Below are 24403 nucleotides of genomic sequence, written 5' to 3' on the forward strand. Positions count from 1 at the left end.
ACAAGCCGAAAGATGGTATTTCGCAGCTTTGGGGGAGTAGGGTAAATCACAATGTTTTAGTCGTTTGGTCACATAGTGCAGAACCCAATTTTAATTTCTTGACGGCAGTTTCTTGATGTTTAGACTTTATAGACTATTCGCTTAATATTTAAGCACGAGTATCCTTGTAATCTTGTACTACCATACTTTTGATGTTAGGACTGCAATCGTATATAACTGTAAACTTTATCCTTTTCTGCATGAGGTATATACTAATAGAACGTGGTGCAGAACAACACAATTTTTAGATCAAATAATAACGCCAATATTAATATGTACATAACCAGCAAGTAGACCAGCGAACTACTAATAACCAGTAAACTGGTAGCTAGAATGACCAATCTGGTTTTTATAACACTATTACATGTAAAACAGCATTTCTTTTTAGGTGTGTGTTTCTTTCGTTGCTTGTACAAGCTGGTACGTGTGGGATACCAGAAGTCATTCATTCAATTGGCTGCCTAAAACCTAAAAGCTTCCAGAATATTCTCTATATCCTGAACCATCACACACACAGAATGATGCATATGTTTCTAGGTGTTATAAAGGCCCAACCATATTTCGTCAGCCACAATATGTATGTGTAGTTGATTATACAATCTTGCCGGATGGTTTTAACTGTTAGAGCAAAGGAAATGTCAACATATGGCATGCATTCATATAATATGATGTATAAGAATATGCCGCAAAAGGTTTCATCAGGGAGTCGCTTAGCATTATTAATGAACATGACACAACCTTATACAGTAACAACCTATCTAGTATTAAGAGTTTAAGACCCGATACTACATGCATGTTACAGCTCCTCGTGACTCAGTACTACATGAGCTTCCATGCCTCCTTTCCAATCAGCAATTGCAAAACAAGATCACTAAAGCACATACATGCTATTAGAATGATGCATAACTTGAAGGGAGACTTTATATAACAGAATGGCTATATTTCTTGTAAGCCGTTCAAATTGCACACACAAAATGTATGCAACTTCATACAGTTCTATACAGAAAGTGGCACACATTTCTGAAATATACTCCTACCTTATTTCTGCCGGATAAAGGGTCAACATCCAATGTGAAATAGGTGATCTCTAACTTTAGAATTAACCAGCAGTAACAACCTCAGTTAAAGAAACAAATCCTTTCTATCTATACAGAAAAATCGGCTACCTGAAGAATTCAACTACAGAAATCAAACATCAGCAAACATTTCATCACCATTTCCAAGCAAATCACAAACAGATCGCACCACTGCGTTGCATACATCGACAATAAATTAAATCTATACCAAATCGGTCCACGAAACCCTTGCCCTAACTACGCAGCGCAATCAGAGGGGATCAGGGATCTGGGGGCGCGCGAACCTCGAGCGCGTGCATGTAGCGGCGGGCGTGGCTGAGGTTGTGGGCGATGCGGCGGAGCTCCGGCGCGGGGGCGTCGCGGCCCTCGCCGACCCACTTCTTGAGCGCATCCGTCGCGCTCCGCTTCACCAGCCTCAGCCGGAAGATGTGGCTCCTAAGGTCATCAACGTCCACCAGAGCGTCGGCTCGCAGGTGGAGCGCGTGAGCGCCCCCTTCCCCTCCTGGGCCTGCTTCCGCGTCCGCGACACCTGCAGCAGCTACACCGGCATCCGGAGCCTCCGTCCGGCGATGCCCCCGCCCCGGCGCGTCGGCGGGTAGGGCCCGCCGGCGACGCACGGGCGGCTCTTCCTCCTCCCCTGCTGCATCTTCTCTGTTCTCTGGCTGGCCGAGAAGATGCTCTCCCCTTCCACCTTCTTTGTTACTCGATAAGATCACAAGGTTAATTTGTAAAATCGAATCGTTTTCCCAGGTTCACTTACTCAGGGACTGCGGGTTGAATGCTCGAAAACAGAGGGACTTTTTTACAAAAAACTCACGACGGACGGCAGAAGCCATATGTGCTTTATTATTAGGGAGAGAAATATATTCAATTAAGTCCAAATGGCCGAAAGAGTTGTTCATAAATATAATGAATTGAACAATGCCTATATTTCCTTTCTCAGAGGAACTATAGTTTGGACCTTGCTGGCATAATTGGGTATTGAAAACTCCTTATTTCATTTAGTTCATGATCAATTGTTTCTATGGGGAACCCGACCCATGGAAGGTATTTTGTTTTCTCCAAAGGTCCTCATATTTCTGTTGTGTGTCTTTGTATGTGTACAGGTCAAAAGAGACATGCCTGAACCGCATGAAGGTGTAGTGATATTTTTTCTCCACATGATACGAAGGATTGCTTATATTGTAACAAAAGCAAACAGAAACTACAACAACAACTATCATGTTTTTAACTAAAGCAAACAGAAAATACAATGACAACTACCATATTGCATTTAAGTTATTTATGCCACACATATTTTTCCATTCTTCTATGCTCATGTAAAGATTGTGTACGTCTGCAACTCACTGAGTTCAACTGCGCCTTCATGGTATGCTTTCTATTCCGTAAGCGGTAAGCCTATCCATTTGCAGTTCCGAATAGGATCTACTTCACTTCTAATCATAGGCGACGCCACCTGACTTTCAGTTTGAGTAGCTTCTTCAAGGTCGTCAAAAAAGTCTGCTTCAAACAACCCTCGCAGACTTTGGATAGATCTGAGGGAAGCAAATTCATTATACAACAGTGCAAACAAAGGAAAGTTCCATGATCATGTTCAGTTAACCATGAAACAACTTTTAGTTCTAAGCTCAAGGTTACTTAATTTTAAGTTTTTACATGACCGGTCGGACTATTGCTCGCTATAACTGAAACTGTGAGGAATAGAGGCACCAGAAGATGACAACCAAAGTAGCAGGGTTGTTTTTAAGGGTGTCGAGGCATTACATACCTCTGGTGTAGCCATCGTTGGCGATATTGGACAGCTCGACATATGTTCTTCTACCTCCGCGAACTCGAAGCTTCTTCCTCCGGCGAACTTGAAGCCAACATGATGCTTTTCTGGTCCAACTACTCCAGGATTTGATGGATTTTCTGGTCCAACTATGCAACCTGATGGAGACGCCAGCCGAGGATCCTCAGCGAAGTCCAGCCCTGGTCGAGCAATCCATTGTTTTGTGTTGGAGAAGGACACCATCACGAATTCAATCCAAGTCAGACATGGCAACAGGAGAAGGCTCTGCCAGTGGCGAACAGGTCACAGCGGCCTGCTCTCAGCCGGCACTGGTGGACGGCGAACTCACCCTGCCTCCTCGATGCATGCTCTCCCTCCACCAGCAACGCTTGCGGTCGCGCCGCTCCGTCCTCGCCTCTCCTCGTTCCTGCTTCCGACCACATCGGCAGCCCTGGTTTGCAGCCCCTCATCGTCCTCTGCTCCGGCCGCACCTTGGCTAACCGAAGCATGTGCATCCTTGCGTTCTCGTCGTCCTCTGCTTCATCCACCCTTTGGCTGGCCGATACCCGTGCTTCCAACTTTTGGTAGTATAGTATAGTGCTCCCAGGCTTCACGTCTATAGCCAACTTTTGGTAGCTCATGGAAATCATGGTCTCATCACCCTTGATGGTATAATCTGTGTTTATGGTAATCTCTTGCCCCTGATTCAGCTTTATAGGCTTGCCGTCTTTCAGAAAGCCTGTGCGAATTTCTGGTCCCTATACAAAGGCAGTAGATTGGCATAGTTACAAAATAAATAATGCTGGCCAAGCTCATGCATGATTCATGTGCTACACTGAACTTTACAAGGTGTTCAAAGAGATTTCTAGGTACAAGGTCATGAAAGCAGCTTTTAGCATTGCACAAATTACTAAGTTCAACAGTAAGTAGAATGAAGTAAATCCTGATATGCAACCCACAAAGCTAATAATTTCATCCAAGCTAATGAATATTTAATGCATTGGCTAGATCCTGTAAACCGTATGTCACAAGTAAATTATATTTAGTATACAATGCATTTCAAATCCAAAACAGTACTTGTGCTATCTATCTCAAAATCACTATCTTTAAAGTCAACCCAATTTATAAACAGACCAATAATGAATAACAAGCCGAAAGATGGTATTTCGCAGCTTTGGGGGAGTAGGGTAAATCACAATGTTTTAGTCGTTTGGTCACATAGTGCAGAACCCAATTTTAATTTCTTGACGGCAGTTTCTTGATGTTTAGACTTTATAGACTATTCGCTTAATATTTAAGCACGAGTATCCTTGTAATCTTGTACTACCATACTTTTGATGTTAGGACTGCAATCGTATATAACTGTAAACTTTATCCTTTTCTGCATGAGGTATATACTAATAGAACGTGGTGCAGAACAACACAATTTTTAGATCAAATAATAACGCCAATATTAATATGTACATAACCAGCAAGTAGACCAGCGAACTACTAATAACCAGTAAACTGGTAGCTAGAATGACCAATCTGGTTTTTATAACACTATTACATGTAAAACAGCATTTCTTTTTAGGTGTGTGTTTCTTTCGTTGCTTGTACAAGCTGGTACGTGTGGGATACCAGAAGTCATTCATTCAATTGGCTGCCTAAAACCTAAAAGCTTCCAGAATATTCTCTATATCCTGAACCATCACACACACAGAACGATGCATATGTTTCCAGGTGTTATAAAGGCCCAACCATATTTCGCCAGCCACAATATGTATGTGTAGTTGATTATACAATCTTGCCGGATGGTTTTAACTGTTAGAGCAAAGGAAATGTCAACATATGGCATGCATTCATATAATATGATGTATAAGAATATGCCGCAAAAGGTTTCATCAGGGAGTCGCTTAGCATTATTAATGAACATGACACAACCTTATACAGTAACAACCTATCTAGTATTAAGAGTTTAAGACCCGATACTACATGCATGTTACAGCTCTTCGTGACTCAGTACTACATGAGCTTCCATGCCTCCTTTCCAATCAGCAATTGCAAAACAAGATCACTAAAGCACATACATGCTATTAGAATGATGCATAACTTGAAGGGAGACTTTATATAACAGAATGGCTATATTTCTTGTAAGCCGTTCAAATTGCACACACAAAATGTATGCAACTTCATACAGTTCTATACAGAAAGTGGCACACATTTCTGAAATATACTCCTACCTTATTTCTGCCGGATAAAGGGTCAACATCCAATGTGAAATAGGTGATCTCTAACTTTAGAATTAACCAGCAGTAACAACCTCAGTTAAAGAAACAAATCCTTTCTATCTATACAGAAAAATCGGCTACCTGAAGAATTCAACTACAGAAATCAAACATCAGCAAACATTTCATCACCATTTCCAAGCAAATCACAAACAGATCGCACCACTGCGTTGCATACATCGACAATAAATTAAATCTATACCAAATCGGTCCACGAAACCCTTGCCCTAACTACGCAGCGCAATCAGAGGGGATCAGGGATCTGGGGGCGCGCGAACCTCGAGCGCGTGCATGTAGCGGCGGGCGTGGCTGAGGTTGTGGGCGATGCGGCGGAGCTCCGGCGCGGGGGCGTCGCGGCCCTCGCCGACCCACTTCTTGAGCGCATCCGTCGCGCTCCGCTTCACCAGCCTCAGCCGGAAGATGTGGCTCCTAAGGTCATCAACGTCCACCAGAGCGTCGGCTCGCAGGTGGAGCGCGTGAGCGCCCCCTTCCCCTCCTGGGCCTGCTTCCGCGTCCGCGACACCTGCAGCAGCTACACCGGCATCCGGAGCCTCCGTCCGGCGATGCCCCCGCCCCGGCGCGTCGGCGGGTAGGGCCCGCCGGCGACGCACGGGCGGCTCTTCCTCCTCCCCTGCTGCATCTTCTCTGTTCTCTGGCTGGCCGAGAAGATGCTCTCCCCTTCCACCTTCTTTGTTACTCGATAAGATCACAAGGTTAATTTGTAAAATCGAATCGTTTTCCCAGGTTCACTTACTCAGGGACTGCGGGTTGAATGCTCGAAAACAGAGGGACTTTTTTACAAAAAACTCACGACGGACGGCAGAAGCCATATGTGCTTTATTTTTAGGGAGAGAAATATATTCAATTAAGTCCAAATGGCCGAAAGAGTTGTTCATAAATATAATGAATTGAACAATGCCTATATTTCCTTTCTCAGAGGAACTATAGTTTGGACCTTGCTGGCATAATTGGGTATTGAAAACTCCTTATTTCATTTAGTTCATGATCAATTGTTTCTATGGGGAACCCGACCCATGGAAGGTATTTTGTTTTCTCCAAAGGTCCTCATATTTCTGTTGTGTGTCTTTGTATGTGTACAGGTCAAAAGAGACATGCCTGAACCGCATGAAGGTGTAGTGATATTTTTTCTCCACATGATACGAAGGATTGCTTATATTGTAACAAAAGCAAACAGAAACTACAACAACAACTATCATGTTTGTAACTAAAGCAAACAGGAAATACAATGACAACTACCATATTGCATTTAAGTTATTTATGCCACACATTTTTTTCCATTCTTCTATGCTCATGTAAAGATTGTGTACGTCTGCAACTCACTGAGTTCAACTGCGCCTTCATGGTATGCTTTCTATTCCGTAAGCGGTAAGCCTATCCATTTGAAGTTCCGAATAGGATCTACTTCACTTCTAATCATAGGCGACGCCACCTGACTTTCAGTTTGAGTAGCTTCTTCAAGGTCGTCAAAAAAGTCTGCTTCAAACAACCCTCGCAGACTTTGGATAGATCTGAGGGAAGCAAATTCATTATACAACAGTGCAAACAAAGGAAAGTTCCATGATCATGTTCAGTTAACCATGAAACAACTTTTAGTTCTAAGCTCAAGGTTACTTAATTTTAAGTTTTTACATGACCGGTCGGACTATTGCTCGCTATAACTGAAACTGTGAGGAATAGAGGCACCAGAAGATGACAACCAAAGTAGCAGGGTTGTTTTTAAGGGTGTCGAGGCATTACATACCTCTGGTGTAGCCATCGTTGGCGATATTGGACAGCTCGACATATGTTCTTCTACCTCCGCGAACTCGAAGCTTCTTCCTCCGGCGAACTTGAAGCCAACATGATGCTTTTCTGGTCCAACTACTCCAGGATTTGATGGATTTTCTGGTCCAACTACGCAACCTGATGGAGACGCCAGCCGAGGATCCTCAGCGAAGTCCAGCCCTGGTCGAGCAATCCATTGTTTTGTGTTGGAGAAGGACACCATCACGAATTCAATCCAAGTCAGACATGGCAACAGGAGAAGGCTCTGCCAGTGGCGAACAGGTCACAGCGGCCTGCTCTCAGCCGGCACTGGTGGACGGCGAACTCACCCTGCCTCCTCGATGCATGCTCTCCCTCCACCAGCAACGCTTGCGGTCGCGCCGCTCCGTCCTCGCCTCTCCTCGTTCCTGCTTCCGACCACATCGGCAGCCCTGGTTTGCAGCCCCTCATCGTCCTCTGCTCCGGCCGCACCTTGGCTAACCGAAGCATGTGCATCCTTGCGTTCTCGTCGTCCTCTGCTTCATCCACCCTTTGGCTGGCCGATACCCGTGCTTCCAACTTTTGGTAGTATAGTATAGTGCTCCCAGGCTTCACGTCTATAGCCAACTTTTGGTAGCTCATGGAAATCATGGTCTCATCACCCTTGATGGTATAATCTGTGTTTATGGTAATCTCTTGCCCCTGATTCAGCTTTATAGGCTTGCCGTCTTTCAGAAAGCCTGTGCGAATTTCTGGTCCCTATACAAAGGCAGTAGATTGGCATAGTTACAAAATAAATAATGCTGGCCAAGCTCATGCATGATTCATGTGCTACACTGAACTTTACAAGGTGTTCAAAGAGATTTCTAGGTACAAGGTCATGAAAGCAGCTTTTAGCATTGCACAAATTACTAAGTTCAACAGTAAGTAGAATGAAGTAAATCCTGATATGCAACCCACAAAGCTAATAATTTCATCCAAGCTAATGAATATTTAATGCATTGGCTAGATCCTGTAAACCGTATGTCACAAGTAAATTATATTTAGTATACAATGCATTTCAAATCCAAAACAGTACTTGTGCTATCTATCTCAAAATCACTATCTTTAAAGTCAACCCAATTTATAAACAGACCAATAATGAATAACAAGCCGAAAGATGGTATTTCGCAGCTTTGGGGGAGTAGGGTAAATCACAATGTTTTAGTCGTTTGGTCACATAGTGCAGAACCCAATTTTAATTTCTTGACGGCAGTTTCTTGATGTTTAGACTTTATAGACTATTCGCTTAATATTTAAGCACGAGTATCCTTGTAATCTTGTACTACCATACTTTTGATGTTAGGACTGCAATCGTATATAACTGTAAACTTTATCCTTTTCTGCATGAGGTATATACTAATAGAACGTGGTGCAGAACAACACAATTTTTAGATCAAATAATAACGCCAATATTAATATGTACATAACCAGCAAGCAGACCAGCGAACTACTAATAACCAGTAAACTGGTAGCTAGAATGACCAATCTGGTTTTTATAACACTATTACATGTAAAACAGCATTTCTTTTTAGGTATGTGTTTCTTTCGTTGCTTGTACAAGCTGGTACGTGTGGGATACCAGAAGTCATTCATTCAATTGGCTGCCTAAAACCTAAAAGCTTCCAGAATATTCTCTATATCCTGAACCATCACACACACAGAACGATGCATATGTTTCTAGGTGTTATAAAGGCCCAACCATATTTCGTCAGCCACAATATGTATGTGTAGTTGATTATACAATCTTGCCGGATGGTTTTAACTGTTAGAGCAAAGGAAATGTCAACATATGGCATGCATTCATATAATATGATGTATAAGAATATGCCGCAAAAGGTTTCATCAGGGAGTCGCTTAGCATTATTAATGAACATGACACAACCTTATACAGTAACAACCTATCTAGTATTAAGAGTTTAAGACCCGATACTACATGCATGTTACAGCTCCTCGTGACTCAGTACTACATGAGCTTCCATGCCTCCTTTCCAATCAGCAATTGCAAAACAAGATCACTAAAGCACATACATGCTATTAGAATGATGCATAACTTGAAGGGAGACTTTATATAACAGAATGGCTATATTTCTTGTAAGCCGTTCAAATTGCACACACAAAATGTATGCAACTTCATACAGTTCTATACAGAAAGTGGCACACATTTCTGAAATATACTCCTACCTTATTTCTGCCGGATAAAGGGTCAACATCCAATGTGAAATAGGTGATCTCTAACTTTAGAATTAACCAGCAGTAACAACCTCAGTTAAAGAAACAAATCCTTTCTATCTATACAGAAAAATCGGCTACCTGAAGAATTCAACTACAGAAATCAAACATCAGCAAACATTTCATCACCATTTCCAAGCAAATCACAAACAGATCGCACCACTGCGTTGCATACATCGACAATAAATTAAATCTATACCAAATCGGTCCACGAAACCCTTGCCCTAACTACGCAGCGCAATCAGAGGGGATCAGGGATCTGGGGGCGCGCGAACCTCGAGCGCGTGCATGTAGCGGCGGGCGTGGCTGAGGTTGTGGGCGATGCGGCGGAGCTCCGGCGCGGGGGCGTCGCGGCCCTCGCCGACCCACTTCTTGAGCGCATCCGTCGCGCTCCGCTTCACCAGCCTCAGCCGGAAGATGTGGCTCCTAAGGTCATCAACGTCCACCAGAGCGTCGGCTCGCAGGTGGAGCGCGTGAGCGCCCCCTTCCCCTCCTGGGCCTGCTTCCGCGTCCGCGACACCTGCAGCAGCTACACCGGCATCCGGAGCCTCCGTCCGGCGATGCCCCCGCCCCGGCGCGTCGGCGGGTAGGGCCCGCCGGCGACGCACGGGCGGCTCTTCCTCCTCCCCTGCTGCATCTTCTCTGTTCTCTGGCTGGCCGAGAAGATGCTCTCCCCTTCCACCTTCTTTGTTACTCGATAAGATCACAAGGTTAATTTGTAAAATCGAATCATTTTCCCAGGTTCACTTACTCAGGGACTGCGGGTTGAATGCTCGAAAACAGAGGGACTTTTTTACAAAAAACTCACGACGGACGGCAGAAGCCATATGTGCTTTATTATTAGGGAGAGAAATATATTCAATTAAGTCCAAATGGCCGAAAGAGTTGTTCATAAATATAATGAATTGAACAATGCCTATATTTCCTTTCTCAGAGGAACTATAGTTTGGACCTTGCTGGCATAATTGGGTATTGAAAACTCCTTATTTCATTTAGTTCATGATCAATTGTTTCTATGGGGAACCCGACCCATGGAAGGTATTTTGTTTTCTCCAAAGGTCCTCATATTTCTGTTGTGTGTCTTTGTATGTGTACAGGTCAAAAGAGACATGCCTGAACCGCATGAAGGTGTAGTGATATTTTTTCTCCACATGATACGAAGGATTGCTTATATTGTAACAAAAGCAAACAGAAACTACAACAACAACTATCATGTTTGTAACTAAAGCAAACAGAAAATACAATGACAACTACCATATTGCATTTAAGTTATTTATGCCACACATTTTTTTCCATTCTTCTATGCTCATGTAAAGATTGTGTACGCCTGCAACTCACTGAGTTCAACTGCGCCTTCATGGTATGCTTTCTATTCCGTAAGCGGTAAGCCTATCCATTTGAAGTTCCGAATAGGATCTACTTCACTTCTAATCATAGGCGACGCCACCTGACTTTCAGTTTGAGTAGCTTCTTCAAGGTCGTCAAAAAAGTCTGCTTCAAACAACCCTCGCAGACTTTGGATAGATCTGAGGGAAGCAAATTCATTATACAACAGTGCAAACAAAGGAAAGTTCCATGATCATGTTCAGTTAACCATGAAACAACTTTTAGTTCTAAGCTCAAGGTTACTTAATTTTAAGTTTTTACATGACCGGTCGGACTATTGCTCGCTATAACTGAAACTGTGAGGAATAGAGGCACCAGAAGATGACAACCAAAGTAGCAGGGTTGTTTTTAAGGGTGTCGAGGCATTACATACCTCTGGTGTAGCCATCGTTGGCGATATTGGACAGCTCGACATATGTTCTTCTACCTCCGCGAACTCGAAGCTTCTTCCTCCGGCGAACTTGAAGCCAACATGATGCTTTTCTGGTCCAACTACTCCAGGATTTGATGGATTTTCTGGTCCAACTACGCAACCTGATGGAGACGCCAGCCGAGGATCCTCAGCGAAGTCCAGCCCTGGTCGAGCAATCCATTGTTTTGTGTTGGAGAAGGACACCATCACGAATTCAATCCAAGTCAGACATGGCAACAGGAGAAGGCTCTGCCAGTGGCGAACAGGTCACAGCGGCCTGCTCTCAGCCGGCACTGGTGGACGGCGAACTCACCCTGCCTCCTCGATGCATGCTCTCCCTCCACCAGCAACGCTTGCGGTCGCGCCGCTCCGTCCTCGCCTCTCCTCGTTCCTGCTTCCGACCACATCGGCAGCCCTGGTTTGCAGCCCCTCATCGTCCTCTGCTCCGGCCGCACCTTGGCTAACCGAAGCATGTGCATCCTTGCGTTCTCGTCGTCCTCTGCTTCATCCACCCTTTGGCTGGCCGATACCCGTGCTTCCAACTTTTGGTAGTATAGTATAGTGCTCCCAGGCTTCACGTCTATAGCCAACTTTTGGTAGCTCATGGAAATCATGGTCTCATCACCCTTGATGGTATAATCTGTGTTTATGGTAATCTCTTGCCCCTGATTCAGCTTTATAGGCTTGCCGTCTTTCAGAAAGCCTGTGCGAATTTCTGGTCCCTATACAAAGGCAGTAGATTGGCATAGTTACAAAATAAATAATGCTGGCCAAGCTCATGCATGATTCATGTGCTACACTGAACTTTACAAGGTGTTCAAAGAGATTTCTAGGTACAAGGTCATGAAAGCAGCTTTTAGCATTGCACAAATTACTAAGTTCAACAGTAAGTAGAATGAAGTAAATCCTGATATGCAACCCACAAAGCTAATAATTTCATCCAAGCTAATGAATATTTAATGCATTGGCTAGATCCTGTAAACCGTATGTCACAAGTAAATTATATTTAGTATACAATGCATTTCAAATCCAAAACAGTACTTGTGCTATCTATCTCAAAATCACTATCTTTAAAGTCAACCCAATTTATAAACAGACCAATAATGAATAACAAGCCGAAAGATGGTATTTCGCAGCTTTGGGGGAGTAGGGTAAATCACAATGTTTTAGTCGTTTGGTCACATAGTGCAGAACCCAATTTTAATTTCTTGACGGCAGTTTCTTGATGTTTAGACTTTATAGACTATTCGCTTAATATTTAAGCACGAGTATCCTTGTAATCTTGTACTACCATACTTTTGATGTTAGGACTGCAATCGTATATAACTGTAAACTTTATCCTTTTCTGCATGAGGTATATACTAATAGAACGTGGTGCAGAACAACACAATTTTTAGATCAAATAATAACGCCAATATTAATATGTACATAACCAGCAAGCAGACCAGCGAACTACTAATAACCAGTAAACTGGTAGCTAGAATGACCAATCTGGTTTTTATAACACTATTACATGTAAAACAGCATTTCTTTTTAGGTATGTGTTTCTTTCGTTGCTTGTACAAGCTGGTACGTGTGGGATACCAGAAGTCATTCATTCAATTGGCTGCCTAAAACCTAAAAGCTTCCAGAATATTCTCTATATCCTGAACCATCACACACACAGAATGATGCATATGTTTCTAGGTGTTATAAAGGCCCAACCATATTTCATCAGCCACAATATGTATGTGTAGTTGATTATACAATCTTGCCGGATGGTTTTAACTGTTAGAGCAAAGGAAATGTCAACATATGGCATGCATTCATATAATATGATGTATAAGAATATGCCGCAAAAGGTTTCATCAGGGAGTCGATTAGCATTATTAATGAACATGACGCAACCTTATACAGTAAAACAACCAGTACACCGTACATTATAAGCAATGTGTATGGATTACCTAACACTGCAATAAGATGGGCACAGCGTGTACATGAAATGAATGTTTATAACAATAACAACCTATCTAGTATTAAGAGTTTAAGACCCGGTACTACATGCATGTTACAGCTCCTCGTGACTCGGTACTACATGAGCTTCCATGCCTCCTTTCCAATCAGCAATTGCAAAACAAGATCACTAAAGCACATACATGCTATTAGAATGATGCATAACTTGAAGGGAGACTTTATATAACAGAATGGCTATATTTCTTGTAAGCCGTCCAAATTGCACACAAAAAATGTATGCAACTTCATACAGTTCTATACAGAAAGTGGCACACATTTTTGAAATATACTCCTACGCTATTTCTGCCGGATAAAGGGTCAACGTCCAACGTGAAATAGGTGATCTCTAACTTTAGAATTAACCAGCAGTAACAACCTCAGTTAAAGAAACAAATCCTTTTTGTCTATACAGAAAAATCGGCTACCTGAAGAATTCAACTACGGAAATCAAACATCAGCAAACATTTCATCACCATTTCTAAGCAAATCACAAACAGATCGCACCACTGCGTTGCATACATCAACAATAAATTAAATCTATACCAAATCGGTCCACGAAACCCTTGCCCGAACTACGCAGCGCAATCAGAGGGGGTCAGGGATCTGGGGGCGCGCGAACCTCGAGCGCGTGCTTGTAGCAGCGGGCGCGGCTGAGGTCGTGGGCGATGCGGCGGAGCTCCGGCGCCGGGGCGTCGCGGCCCTCGCCGGCCCACTTCTTGAGCGCCTCCGTCGCGCTCCGCTTCGCCAGCCGCAGCCGAAAGATGTGGCTCCTAAGGTCGTCAACGTCCACCAGAGCACCGGCTCGCAGGCGGAGCGCGTGAGCGCCCCCTTCCTCTCCTGGGCCCGCTTCCGCGTCCGTGGCACCTGCAGCAGCTGCACCGGCATCCGGAGCCTCCGTCCGGCGCTGCCCCCGCCCCGGCGCGACGCGAGCGGCTCTTCCTCCTCCCCTGCTGCATCTTCTCTGTTCTCTGGCTGGCCGAGAAGATGCTCTCCCCTTCCACCTTCTTTGTTACTCGATAAGATCACAAGGTTAATTTGTAAAATCGAATCGTTTTCCCAGGTTCACTTACTTAGGGACTGCGGGTTGAATGTTCGAAAACGGAAGGACTTTTTTATAAAAAATCCACTTCGGACGGCAGAAGCCATACGTGCTTTATTATTAGAAAGAGATAATAAACTAACTTTTTCATCGCGCAGTGTGGCCCTTGCGTTGGCTACCCGCTCTGTGGAGGATATGGTTGTTCGGCATGGCCCTCTGGTACATCTTGACACTTCATATATTTTTCACTCTTTCTTATGAATTATTGTTTTGAACAATGCACCAATCACCATGCGTGTAAGCAGGAAAGGAGCATGTAATCTGAATTTGATATTCTCTAAAAAACAATAATAAATAAACAAACAAAGCTGAACGTACGTATAGGAGATAAATATATTCTCACATTAATCTCATTACACAATACGTACATACATAGATGGGACATTCAGTACACATGATCTATATAGTATACCCAGCTTAGTTAGAGCCGATCGATGGATTACTTGTTTATTATCTATAGAGTATAGAGTAACCTCATAGAATATCTATATCGATACTCACACAATCACGAGCTCTACTTGATGAGTGCACTGAGCACACCCATCAGTTGTCGCTGATTTTCTTCGACGCGGATACCGAGCCCGCTGGCGGGCACGGCGGCTTCGGCTTGGGCTTGGGCGGACATGGCTTCGGCTTCGGCTTCGGCTTCGGGGCACTAGGAGGGCATGGGCACGGCCGCTTCGGCGGCACGGGAGGCGTCCGTGGAGTGCCGCCGTGGTTCGGAGGCGCGGGCTTCGGCGGCGTCGGCTTCGGGCTGGGCGGCTTCGGGCCTGGGTTCGGGCTCGGTGGTTTCGGGCCTGGGTTCGGGCTGGGCGGCTTCGGGCCCGGGCTCGGCTGCTTGTGGTAGCATTTCTCCCCGCATGCCTTGTAGCATTCCGCCTGTTTACCTGCAAATCAGAACGCAGGTTGCGTGTAAGAGAGTAGTAGGAAGCATGGTTTGGATTTGGGACGGTGATACGTACATGGTGGCAGCTTGGCGCAGGTCTCGGAGACGCACATCTGGTAGCACACCGGCGGCAGGGCCTTGTAACAGTCCACGATGCACGCCTTGTTGCACTTGCAGTAGTTCTCGTTCCAGCCGGCGACGTGGGCACCACCATCGGCGGGGCGCACCGTGGCTGCAGTGCCGCCGGTGAAGTTGCTGACGGGGACGTAGGCGGTGTTGTCAACGGCGGCGGCGTCCCGGTAGCCGTTGCACTTTTGCTGCATGCAGGAGGTGTAGCACTGCCAGCACTGGGCTTCCTGGGGAGCCGCCGCTGCCCCCGCCACGGCGAGGAGCGCCGCAACGGCCAGGAGGGCGGCCGCAGCCATGCCCGTGGAGACCATGTATATATGCTTCCCCGGTGAAGCCTACGTGTGGAGACGGAGATGGATGGAGCGTAGATGCCTCTGCACAACAAAGGTGGTATGTATATATACGCATAGGGTAAGGGTAGAGGGCGCGTGTACATGTTCTTCGCGAGTATCCTACGTAGTACGATCCAACTGAACCAGTTGGCGCGCGCGCGTACGTCCGGCAACTTAACCGCATGCAGAACGTACGTACGTGCCTCAATGCTTAATTTGATGGCGCCAGCTTCTCATGCGTCGCGCGTGAATGCATTTGGTTAATTCGTTCGACCGTCTCCCAGGCAGGCATCATCGGTCACACGTTTTGCACAGTTCCGCACCCCCCTAAAATGCGCTCTTTTCCATTTTCCACTATTGGTTAACAAATTTTGCGTAGAACTGAGCCGCTAAGTGTTTGAAAATGATCCCTATCACAAGCTGGGTAAAGCTCATGGTTAGTTAACAATAATGTAAAGAACATGTTGCCGTAACCTGTCACGGAATAGCACGTATCAGATCCGTAACCCTAAGTCCCTAAAGGATACAAATTGATGTTGTGATTTTCGGCAATAATAATCATGGGATGGAGTACACATAGAGGATGAGATTGGATGCTCACGAGACGAAGGATCACACCAGGTTTGTTCGAGGCAAGGTAATGGCCGGAGAAGCCTATATTTGCCGCTTGTTGCGTCGAACTGCAGGCGCTTCGCAGAGGCGAGCGACCGAGCAGCGATGCAATGGGCCGGTCCGTTTAAGTGTTTGACAGCCCCCCCCCCCCTCGGTTTTAGGGCCAGTTCTTTTCACCTCATAATTCTGCAGAATCATAATTCTGGAGAATCATAATTTTGGGAAACTGTCCACACAATCGTCTCGTCATAGAATTGTCTGTCCAGTTCTTTTATGTGATTCTACCATGTAATTGTTGTATGAGTTGTCTGTTAAAATGTCTCAAATACCCCTAGATTGAAATGATTGATGAATTACAAACACTGGTTTATTTCTATCAGTTTATGTCTAATATGAAAACAAAAACGAGCTGTAAATCCTGCAAGTGGCGGCCCGACGGGAAGGAGAGGAGGAGAAGGGGCAGCCGGTCTGGGGCGGAGGCGCAGGAGCCTCCTGTCGGCGGATCTAAATAGGCCGAGGCCGGGGTATGGGCGCGAAGTAGGGTGGCAGCCGTCATCGAGAAGTGGCGGCCTAGCGGGAAGGAGAGAAGGAGAAGGGGCGGCCAGTCTCGGGCGGCGGCGCAGGAGCCTCCTGTCGGCAGATCTGGCGAGGCCGAGGTCGAGGCCGGGGTCTAGGGTGGCGGAGTAGGGTGACGGCTGTCATCGAGAAGTGGCGGCCTAGCGGGAAGGAGAGGAGGAGAAGGGGTGGCCGGTCTCGGGCGGCGGCGCAGGAGCCTCGTGTCGGCGAATCTGACGAGGCCGAGGCCGGGGTCTAGGGCGGCGGAGTAGGGTGGCGGTCGTCGGCGGATCTGATGGCTGCAACCCTAGCTCGAGTGGTGGGGGTGGGACGAGCAGGAGCGCGGGCGACGGGGGTGGGGGGAAGGGGACGAACCGGGTTGGGGGAGGCTCATTTTGGCTCTATAGCAGTGTGGCCATAGTGGCAATTTGGACGTAATTTGTTTTTCCAATAAGGATACACAAGTAGAAAACAGGTCTTTGGATCGAAGCATTAGTCCCGGTTAGCTTTTGGACCGGGACTAATGCTTCCACTAGTCCCGTACATGAGGCGGGTCTTTAGTCCCGGTTCATTTTTGACCTCTAGTCCCGCTTGGTGTTACCAATCGGGACTAAAGGGATGGTGACATGCTGGTGTCAGGCTGGGGCCCGTGTGAACCCCTTTAGTCCCGGTTTGTAACACGAGCCGGTACTAGAGGGGGACATCTAGTCCCGATTGGTTATACAAACCGGGACTAAAAGATCTCCCTATATAAGCCCTTCATCCACACCGAGCCCATTTATCTGTTTTCTCCATTCCCCTCTCTCTTCTTCCCCTTAGCTCGAGCTCATCCTCCATTTTTTGCCAAGATTTGTCAAGATTTGTGGCATCCCATCTCTCAAAGTGTTTACAAAGGTTAGCAACTTTGCCCTTTCACCTCTCATTTGTAGATTAGCTCGTGCAATGCTCTATAAGTATAATGATTTATGGATTTTTGTTTGAGGAGTAATTTTGTGGGACTTTATTTGATTTATATGCAATTTGAGCCCAAATTAACTTCTTATTTGTATATGTGTAGGTGTGGTTTACTTAGTGCCTTCCCGACCCCGTCCTAACCATCATCGATCGCCCGCACCATCCCATGACCGGCACCACCTTGGTGATCCTCTTGTTCTTATCCTTTTTATACAAGAAAAATCTTATTTGTATGATTTAGATAGTTTTCTTACGTGTATGATTGTCTGTTATACATAGTGCCATGGTCTTAATATCCGTCCCCGTCGATCCTCGTCCGGTTTATGATTCGGATGTAGTATATTCTCTTTTATTAGTATTTGTTGCATTTCTCGTTTATGACAATTATACCCATCAAGTTGACATAGATATTTTTTATCTAGAAGGTATGTGAACCGAAAATTGCAACCGACCCTCTTGTCGAGAAGTTAAATCTAGTTGAAAAATAAAATGAGTATTTGAAAGAAAATTGAAAAGAATTGAAGAAGAGAAGATGAAATTGGAGTTGTATGTTGCTGATGTCGTCGATGATCGCAAGATGAAGATGGATGCACTGCGCTTGAAGATTAAAAAAGATTAGAAAATATGTCGTTAATAAATAGGCTTGGTATCAGTATGTTGTTGGATCAATTGTTAACTTAGTTGCGATCTTGATCGCATTTCTTTTGCATTTAAATGCTTTACCTAGATATTCTTGTATGTTGTTTTATGAGAATAAATGTGTATGAACTTTACGTATGAACTTGTATTAATTTGGTATTTTCGGTCTTGTGTAATGAATATGAACCGACAATGGATGTACGATGACCGACGCTCTCCCCAGTTTATTAATGGTTTGCAGAGTCTTCTCCATGCGGCTCAAGCAAACCAGTGGGATGGTTTTATGTTTTGTCCATGTGCTGTTTGTAAGAATGATAAAACTTACTCTAATTCAATTGTCAAGAGTAATTCATCGTACTAGGGATCATATACTTCATATGGTCAAGGATTTAAACGTACTTTTTGGAAAGGGTCCTAGCGGACAATGTATTTCGAATGACGCTGAAGGACAGACACCCATGTGGAAGAAGAAATCTATATTTTGATACCTACCTTATTGGAAAGTCCTAGAGGTCCGCTTTGCAATAGATGTGATGCACGTGACGAAGAATGTTTGCGTGAACCTGATAGCCTTGTTGGGCGTGTATGGGAGGATAAAAGATACACCGGCGATACATGAGGACCAACAACGTATGCACGAAAAAGACGACATGCGTGATGCATCCGAAGGAGTATGAAGGTCCTGCCAGCTACGCTCTTACCAAAGAAGGGAAGGAAATCTTATTTGAATGCCTCCTCAGTATGAAGGTCCCGTCTGGCTACTCACCGAATATAAAGGGAATAACAAAATATGGCCAGATTATGAAAAGTTTCACGAAATTCCTCCCTTCAGAGTGAAGACTGATCCAAACATCATGTTAAATAATGAAGATTGTCCATGGTTACGACACAAAGGGACACACACGAAGAAAAAGTTTTATACACCAAGATCCCAATCTCGCATGTGACCGGCTTCACCTTCATCACTTTCTTCTGTAGTGAGTCCCACTTCGGACAAACCGAAGGGAATCTTTGTGTAAGAGTTAGGGTATATATATATATGTGTGTGTTTTGGCATTTGAAATGCGCAGAAACACTATGTAGCTAGGAGTTAATCAGTGCAATTATGTGCATTACAAATGAACTCTGAAAAAGCTGAAACTTGGCATGGTATCATCACTGCACCCGCATAGCATGTGCTAAAAAGTCGAGAGGGTTACGACAAAAACTAGATGCACTTCGTGTACAAACTGGACAATCTCTTTCGAAGTATCATGGTTTCACATGAATACTCGTATCTTACAAAGGCATTTCATTTTTTAAAACTTATTTCAACTCCAGACTTTTTGTGCACTCAATATGCACCATTCAAAGCCACATCATCAAGTTTCAACTCTTTCTCACTTCATTTGCTATTTTTCATGCATTTAATGATTTTTTGAGCTAAATGACCCTGAAATTGAAAAGCACTACAAATGAACTATGAAAAAGCTGAAACTTGGCATGGTATCATCATTTCACCCACATAGCATGTGCTAAAAAGTTGGGATGGTTACGGCAATAACTGAATGCACTTCGTGTACAAAGTGGACAATCTCTTTTGAAGTATGAGGGTTTCGGACGAATACTCATCTCTTACATAGGCATTTCATTTTTTTAAACTTATTTCAATTTCAGATTTTTTGTGCCCTCAATATGCCCCATTCTAAGCTACGTCATCAATTTTCAACCATTTCTCACTTCATTTGCTATTCTTCATGCATTTAATGATTTTTTTGAGCTAAATGACTCTAAAATTGAAAAGCACTGCAAATGAACTCCGAAATGGCTGAAACTTGGCATGATATCATCATTTAACCCACACATGTGCTAATAAGTTGGAAGGGTTACAATAAAAAATGGATGCATTTCGTGTACAAACTAGACAATCTCTTTCGAAGTATCACTGTTTCGGACGAATACTCATCTCTTACAAAGACATTTCATTTTTTATAACTTATTTCAACTCCAGACTTTTTTGCGTGTAATATGCACCATTCAAAGCCACGTCATCAAGTTTCAACCCTTTCTCACTTCATTTACTATTTTTCATGCATTTAATATTTTTTGAGCTAAATGACCCTGAAATTGAAAAGCACTAGAAATGAACTCTGAAAATGCTGAAACTTGACATGGTATCATCATTTCACTCACATAACATATGTTCTTAAAAGTTGAGAGGGTTGCAACAAAAACTGGATGCACTTTTGTGTACGAACTGGACAATCTCTTTTAAAGTATGTGGGTTTCAGACATATACTACTCAATTCTTACAAAGACATTTATTTTCTAAATAATCTAAAAATTACCAAATTTAATATAATGATAAAACACACTATTATTAAACATCAGGAAAAAGAATGACTAAAAATCCATTTCCCCCCATGCCGATGCCTTGCCCCGACGCCGCCAGGCTGCCGGAGCTTGCCGCCGCTCCAATCCATCGTCGTCGTCACCGCCCCCGACGTTGCCGCCTGCGCCTCCTACACGAGCCCCCATGTCGGCCGCGCCGCCAGGCTGCTCGTCGTCCGACCGCGTTGTCGTCATCTTTCTCCCGCACCGCCGTCCGACCGCGCCGTCACCGTCTTCCTCCTGCGCCATGTTACGGCGACAACAGACCTTTCCTGGCAACGGCGCCAGAAATCCTTCTGCTGCTGGCTACGCCTATAGGGACTTCCTTGGCAAATATGCAAAGGATTTCCCCACGGCCTTGGAGCCTTGCGTTGGTGTTCCCTTGAAGAGGAAAGGGTGATGTAGCACTGCGGCGGTAAGTATTTCCCTCAGTTTGAGAACCAAGGTATCAATCCAGTAGGAGGATCGCGTCAAGTCACAAGTACCTGCACAAACACAAACAGCTTCCACCCAACGCTATGAAGGGGTTGTCAATCCCTTATAGATTGTTTGCAAAGTGAGAACTAAAAGCAAAAAATTAAACAAAGCAAAGTAAAAGTAAAAGTGGAGACGATAGTTGTGAATAGACCCGGGGGCCGTAGTGTTCACTAGTGGCTTCTCTCATGAAAGCAAGTAGACGGTGGGTGAACGAATTACTGTCGAGCAATTGATAGAACCGCGCAAAGTCATGACGTTATCTATGGCAATGATCATATCTATAGGCATCACGTCCAAAACAAGTAGATCAATACTTTCTGCATCTACTACTATTACTACACACGTCGACCGCTATCCAGCATGCATCTAGTGTATTGAGTTCATAAGAACAGAGTAACGCCTTAAGCAAGATGACATAATGGAGATGGACAATCTCAAATCTATGATGAAATACCATCTTGTTACCCTTGATGGCAACAACACGATGCGTGCCTTGCTGCCCCTTCTGTCACTGGGAAAGGTCACCACACGGTATGAACCCAAAACCAAGCACTTCTCCCATTGCAAGAATCATAGATCTAGTTGGCCAAACAAAACCCAAGACTCGGAGAGACTTACAAGGATATCAAATCATGCATATAAGAAATCAGCAAAGACTCAAATATAATTCATAGATAATCCGATCACAAATCCACAATTCATCGGATCTCGACAAACACACCGCCCAAGAGGATTACATCGGATAGATCTCCATGAAGATCATGGAGAACTTTGTATTGAAGATCCAAGAGAGAGAAGAAGCCATCTAGCTACTAACTACGGACCCGTAGGTCTGAAGTGGACTACTCACGAGTCATTGGAGAGGCGATGATATTGCTGTAGTAGCCCTCCAACTCCAAAGTCCCCTCCGACAGGGCACCGGGAAGGGTCTCTAGATGAGATCTCACGGAAACGGAAGCTTGCGGCGGCGGAAAAGTGGTTTCGTGGACGCCATGATTTTTTCTGAGATTTTAGGGAATATATAGGCCAAAGAGCTAGGGCAGGGGAGGGCTAGGGAGGCCACGAGCTTGGTCACCGCGGGCCCCCTGACCGCGGCGTCAAGGCTTGTGGGCTCCCTTTGGGCCTCCTGCCTTGGCCCTCAAGTCCCCCGATCTTCTTCTGTTCTGGAAAAATTCATTTCAGGGGTTTTATTCCGTTTGGACTCCGTTCCAAAATCAGATCTGAAAAGAGTCAAAAACAAAGAAAAAACAGAAACTCGCACTTGACACTGAATTAATAAGTTAGTCCCAAAAAAGATATAAAAGGTATATAAAACATCCAAAGTTGACAAGATAACATCATGAAACCATCAAAAATTATAGATACGTTTGAGACGTATCAAGCATCCCCAAGCTTAACTCCTGCTCGTCCTCGAGTAGGGAAGTGATAAAGAATGAATTTTTGATGCTTTCATGCTACCTAGCATAGATGTCCTTTGTAACTCCTCTTATGTGACATGAATGTTCAGATCCATTAGATTCAACACAATAGTTTGCTATTGACGTGGAGACAATAATACTTCAAGCAAACTAGCAAGGTAATCATGAACTTTCAAAATAACAAGGCCAAAAGAAAGTTATCCCTACAAAATCGTATAGTCTGGCTATGCTCTATCATCCTTGCACAACGAATTTAAATCATGCACAGCCTCGGTATTGGCCAAGTAATTGTTTTCACACCTTTACTTTCTCAAAAAAATTCAACTCTCACGCAATACATGAGCGTGAGCCATGGTTTTAGAACTATAAGTGGAATGGAGTGTGGTGGAGGTTGCAAGGCAAACAAGGAGAATATGGTCGCATTAACTAGGCATATCAATGAGCTATGGAGATGCTCATCAATAGATATCAATGTGAATGAGTAGGGATTGCCATACAAATGATGCACTAGAGCTGAGAGTATGTGAAAGCTCTTAAAGAAAACTAGTGGGTGTGCATCCAACTTGCTTGCTCAAGAAGACCTAAGGCAATTTTGAGGAAGCCTATCATTGGAATATACAAGCCAAGTTATATAATGAAAATTTCCCACTAGCTATATGATGGTGACAAAACAAGAGACTCTCAATCATGAAGATCATGGTGCTTAATAAGCACAAGTGTGGAAAGATAGTAGCATTGTCCCTTCTCTCTTTTTCTCTCATTTTTTTGGTGGGCTCTTTGGCCTCTTTTTTTGGTGGGCCTCTTTTTGTAAATGGGCTTCGAAGGCCTTTTTTATTTCCTCACATGGGACAATGCTCCATCAATGATGATCATCACACTTACAACTCAAAACTTAGAGCAATGAAGACTCTATAAGGAATGCCTTTGATAGTGTACCGTGACAATGATCTAGCATGTCATAGACATCAATGGAAACATCATGCTAGCTATCTTATGATCATGCAATGGCAATGTAGAAGCTGTGGCACATGTCATGGTGGTAGTTGCATGGCAATATATCTCGGAATGGCTTTGAAAAAGCCATAGTAGGTAGGTATGGTGGCTGTTTTGAGGGAGGCTAATGGTGGGTTTTATGCACCGGCGAAAGTTGCACGACACTAAAGAAGATAGTAATGGTGGAAAGTGAAAGTGCATCTAAACCATGGACTCAACATTAGTCATGAAGAACTCATACACTTGTTGCAAAAGTTTTAGTAGTAATCGAAACAAAGAATTCACCGCATACTCCTAGGGGAAGGGTTGGTATGTATAAACCATCGTGCGATCCCGACCGCCACACAAAGGATGACAATCAATAAACTAATCATGCTCAGACTTCATCACATAGCGGTTCACCATACGTGCATGCTACAGGAATCACTAACTTCAACACAAGTATTTCTAGATCCACAACACCTTACTAGTATAACTTCAATATTACCACAACCACAACTCAAAACTAATTGAGATGAATCAAACTTCTCTAACTATTCAATGCACATGAAGGTGGAAGTTTTCATATCCCTTTGGATAACTAACCCTTTTGAGACTACTTTCATAGCATAGATCAACTACCACGCCACGCGCTTCCGTGCTCTAAAATATAGAAGTGAAACACACAGAGCAAAATCAACTAGCTCAAAAGATATAAGTGAAACACATGTGAGCTGAATTGTCTAACCAAAGGATATAAGTGAAGCTCGACAAAATCACGGTGAGTGCATGTCTCTCTCTCTAGGTGTGCAGCAAGGAAGATTGTGACACAACAAAAATAAAAGACTCCTACGATACAAGACGCTCCAAGCAAAACACATATCATGTGGTGAATAAAAATATAGCCCCAAGTAACGTTACTGATGGATTGAAGACGAAAGAGGGGATGCCTTCCTGGGGCATCCCAAGCTTAGGCTTTTTC

At 44.2% G+C, this 24403-nt stretch overlaps 1 protein-coding gene across 1 annotated transcript; it reads right to left on the reverse strand.

Annotated features, from left to right (window-relative positions):
* Positions 1-14393: 14393 nt before the first annotated feature.
* LOC123441082 (protein PYRICULARIA ORYZAE RESISTANCE 21-like) lies at positions 14394-15462 on the reverse strand. The gene is made up of 2 exons (XM_045117601.1): positions 15040-15462; positions 14394-14964 (listed from the first exon to the last, which is right to left on the reverse strand). Exons 1-2 carry the CDS (start codon positions 15401-15403, stop codon positions 14621-14623), a joined length of 708 nt encoding a protein of 235 aa, XP_044973536.1. The 5' UTR covers positions 15404-15462; the 3' UTR covers positions 14394-14620.
* Positions 15463-24403: the final 8941 nt, after the last annotated feature.

The sequence above is a fragment of the Hordeum vulgare genome, chromosome 3H (genome assembly GCF_904849725.1).
Source record: "Hordeum vulgare subsp. vulgare chromosome 3H, MorexV3_pseudomolecules_assembly, whole genome shotgun sequence".
Lineage (NCBI taxonomy): Eukaryota > Viridiplantae > Streptophyta > Magnoliopsida > Poales > Poaceae > Hordeum > Hordeum vulgare.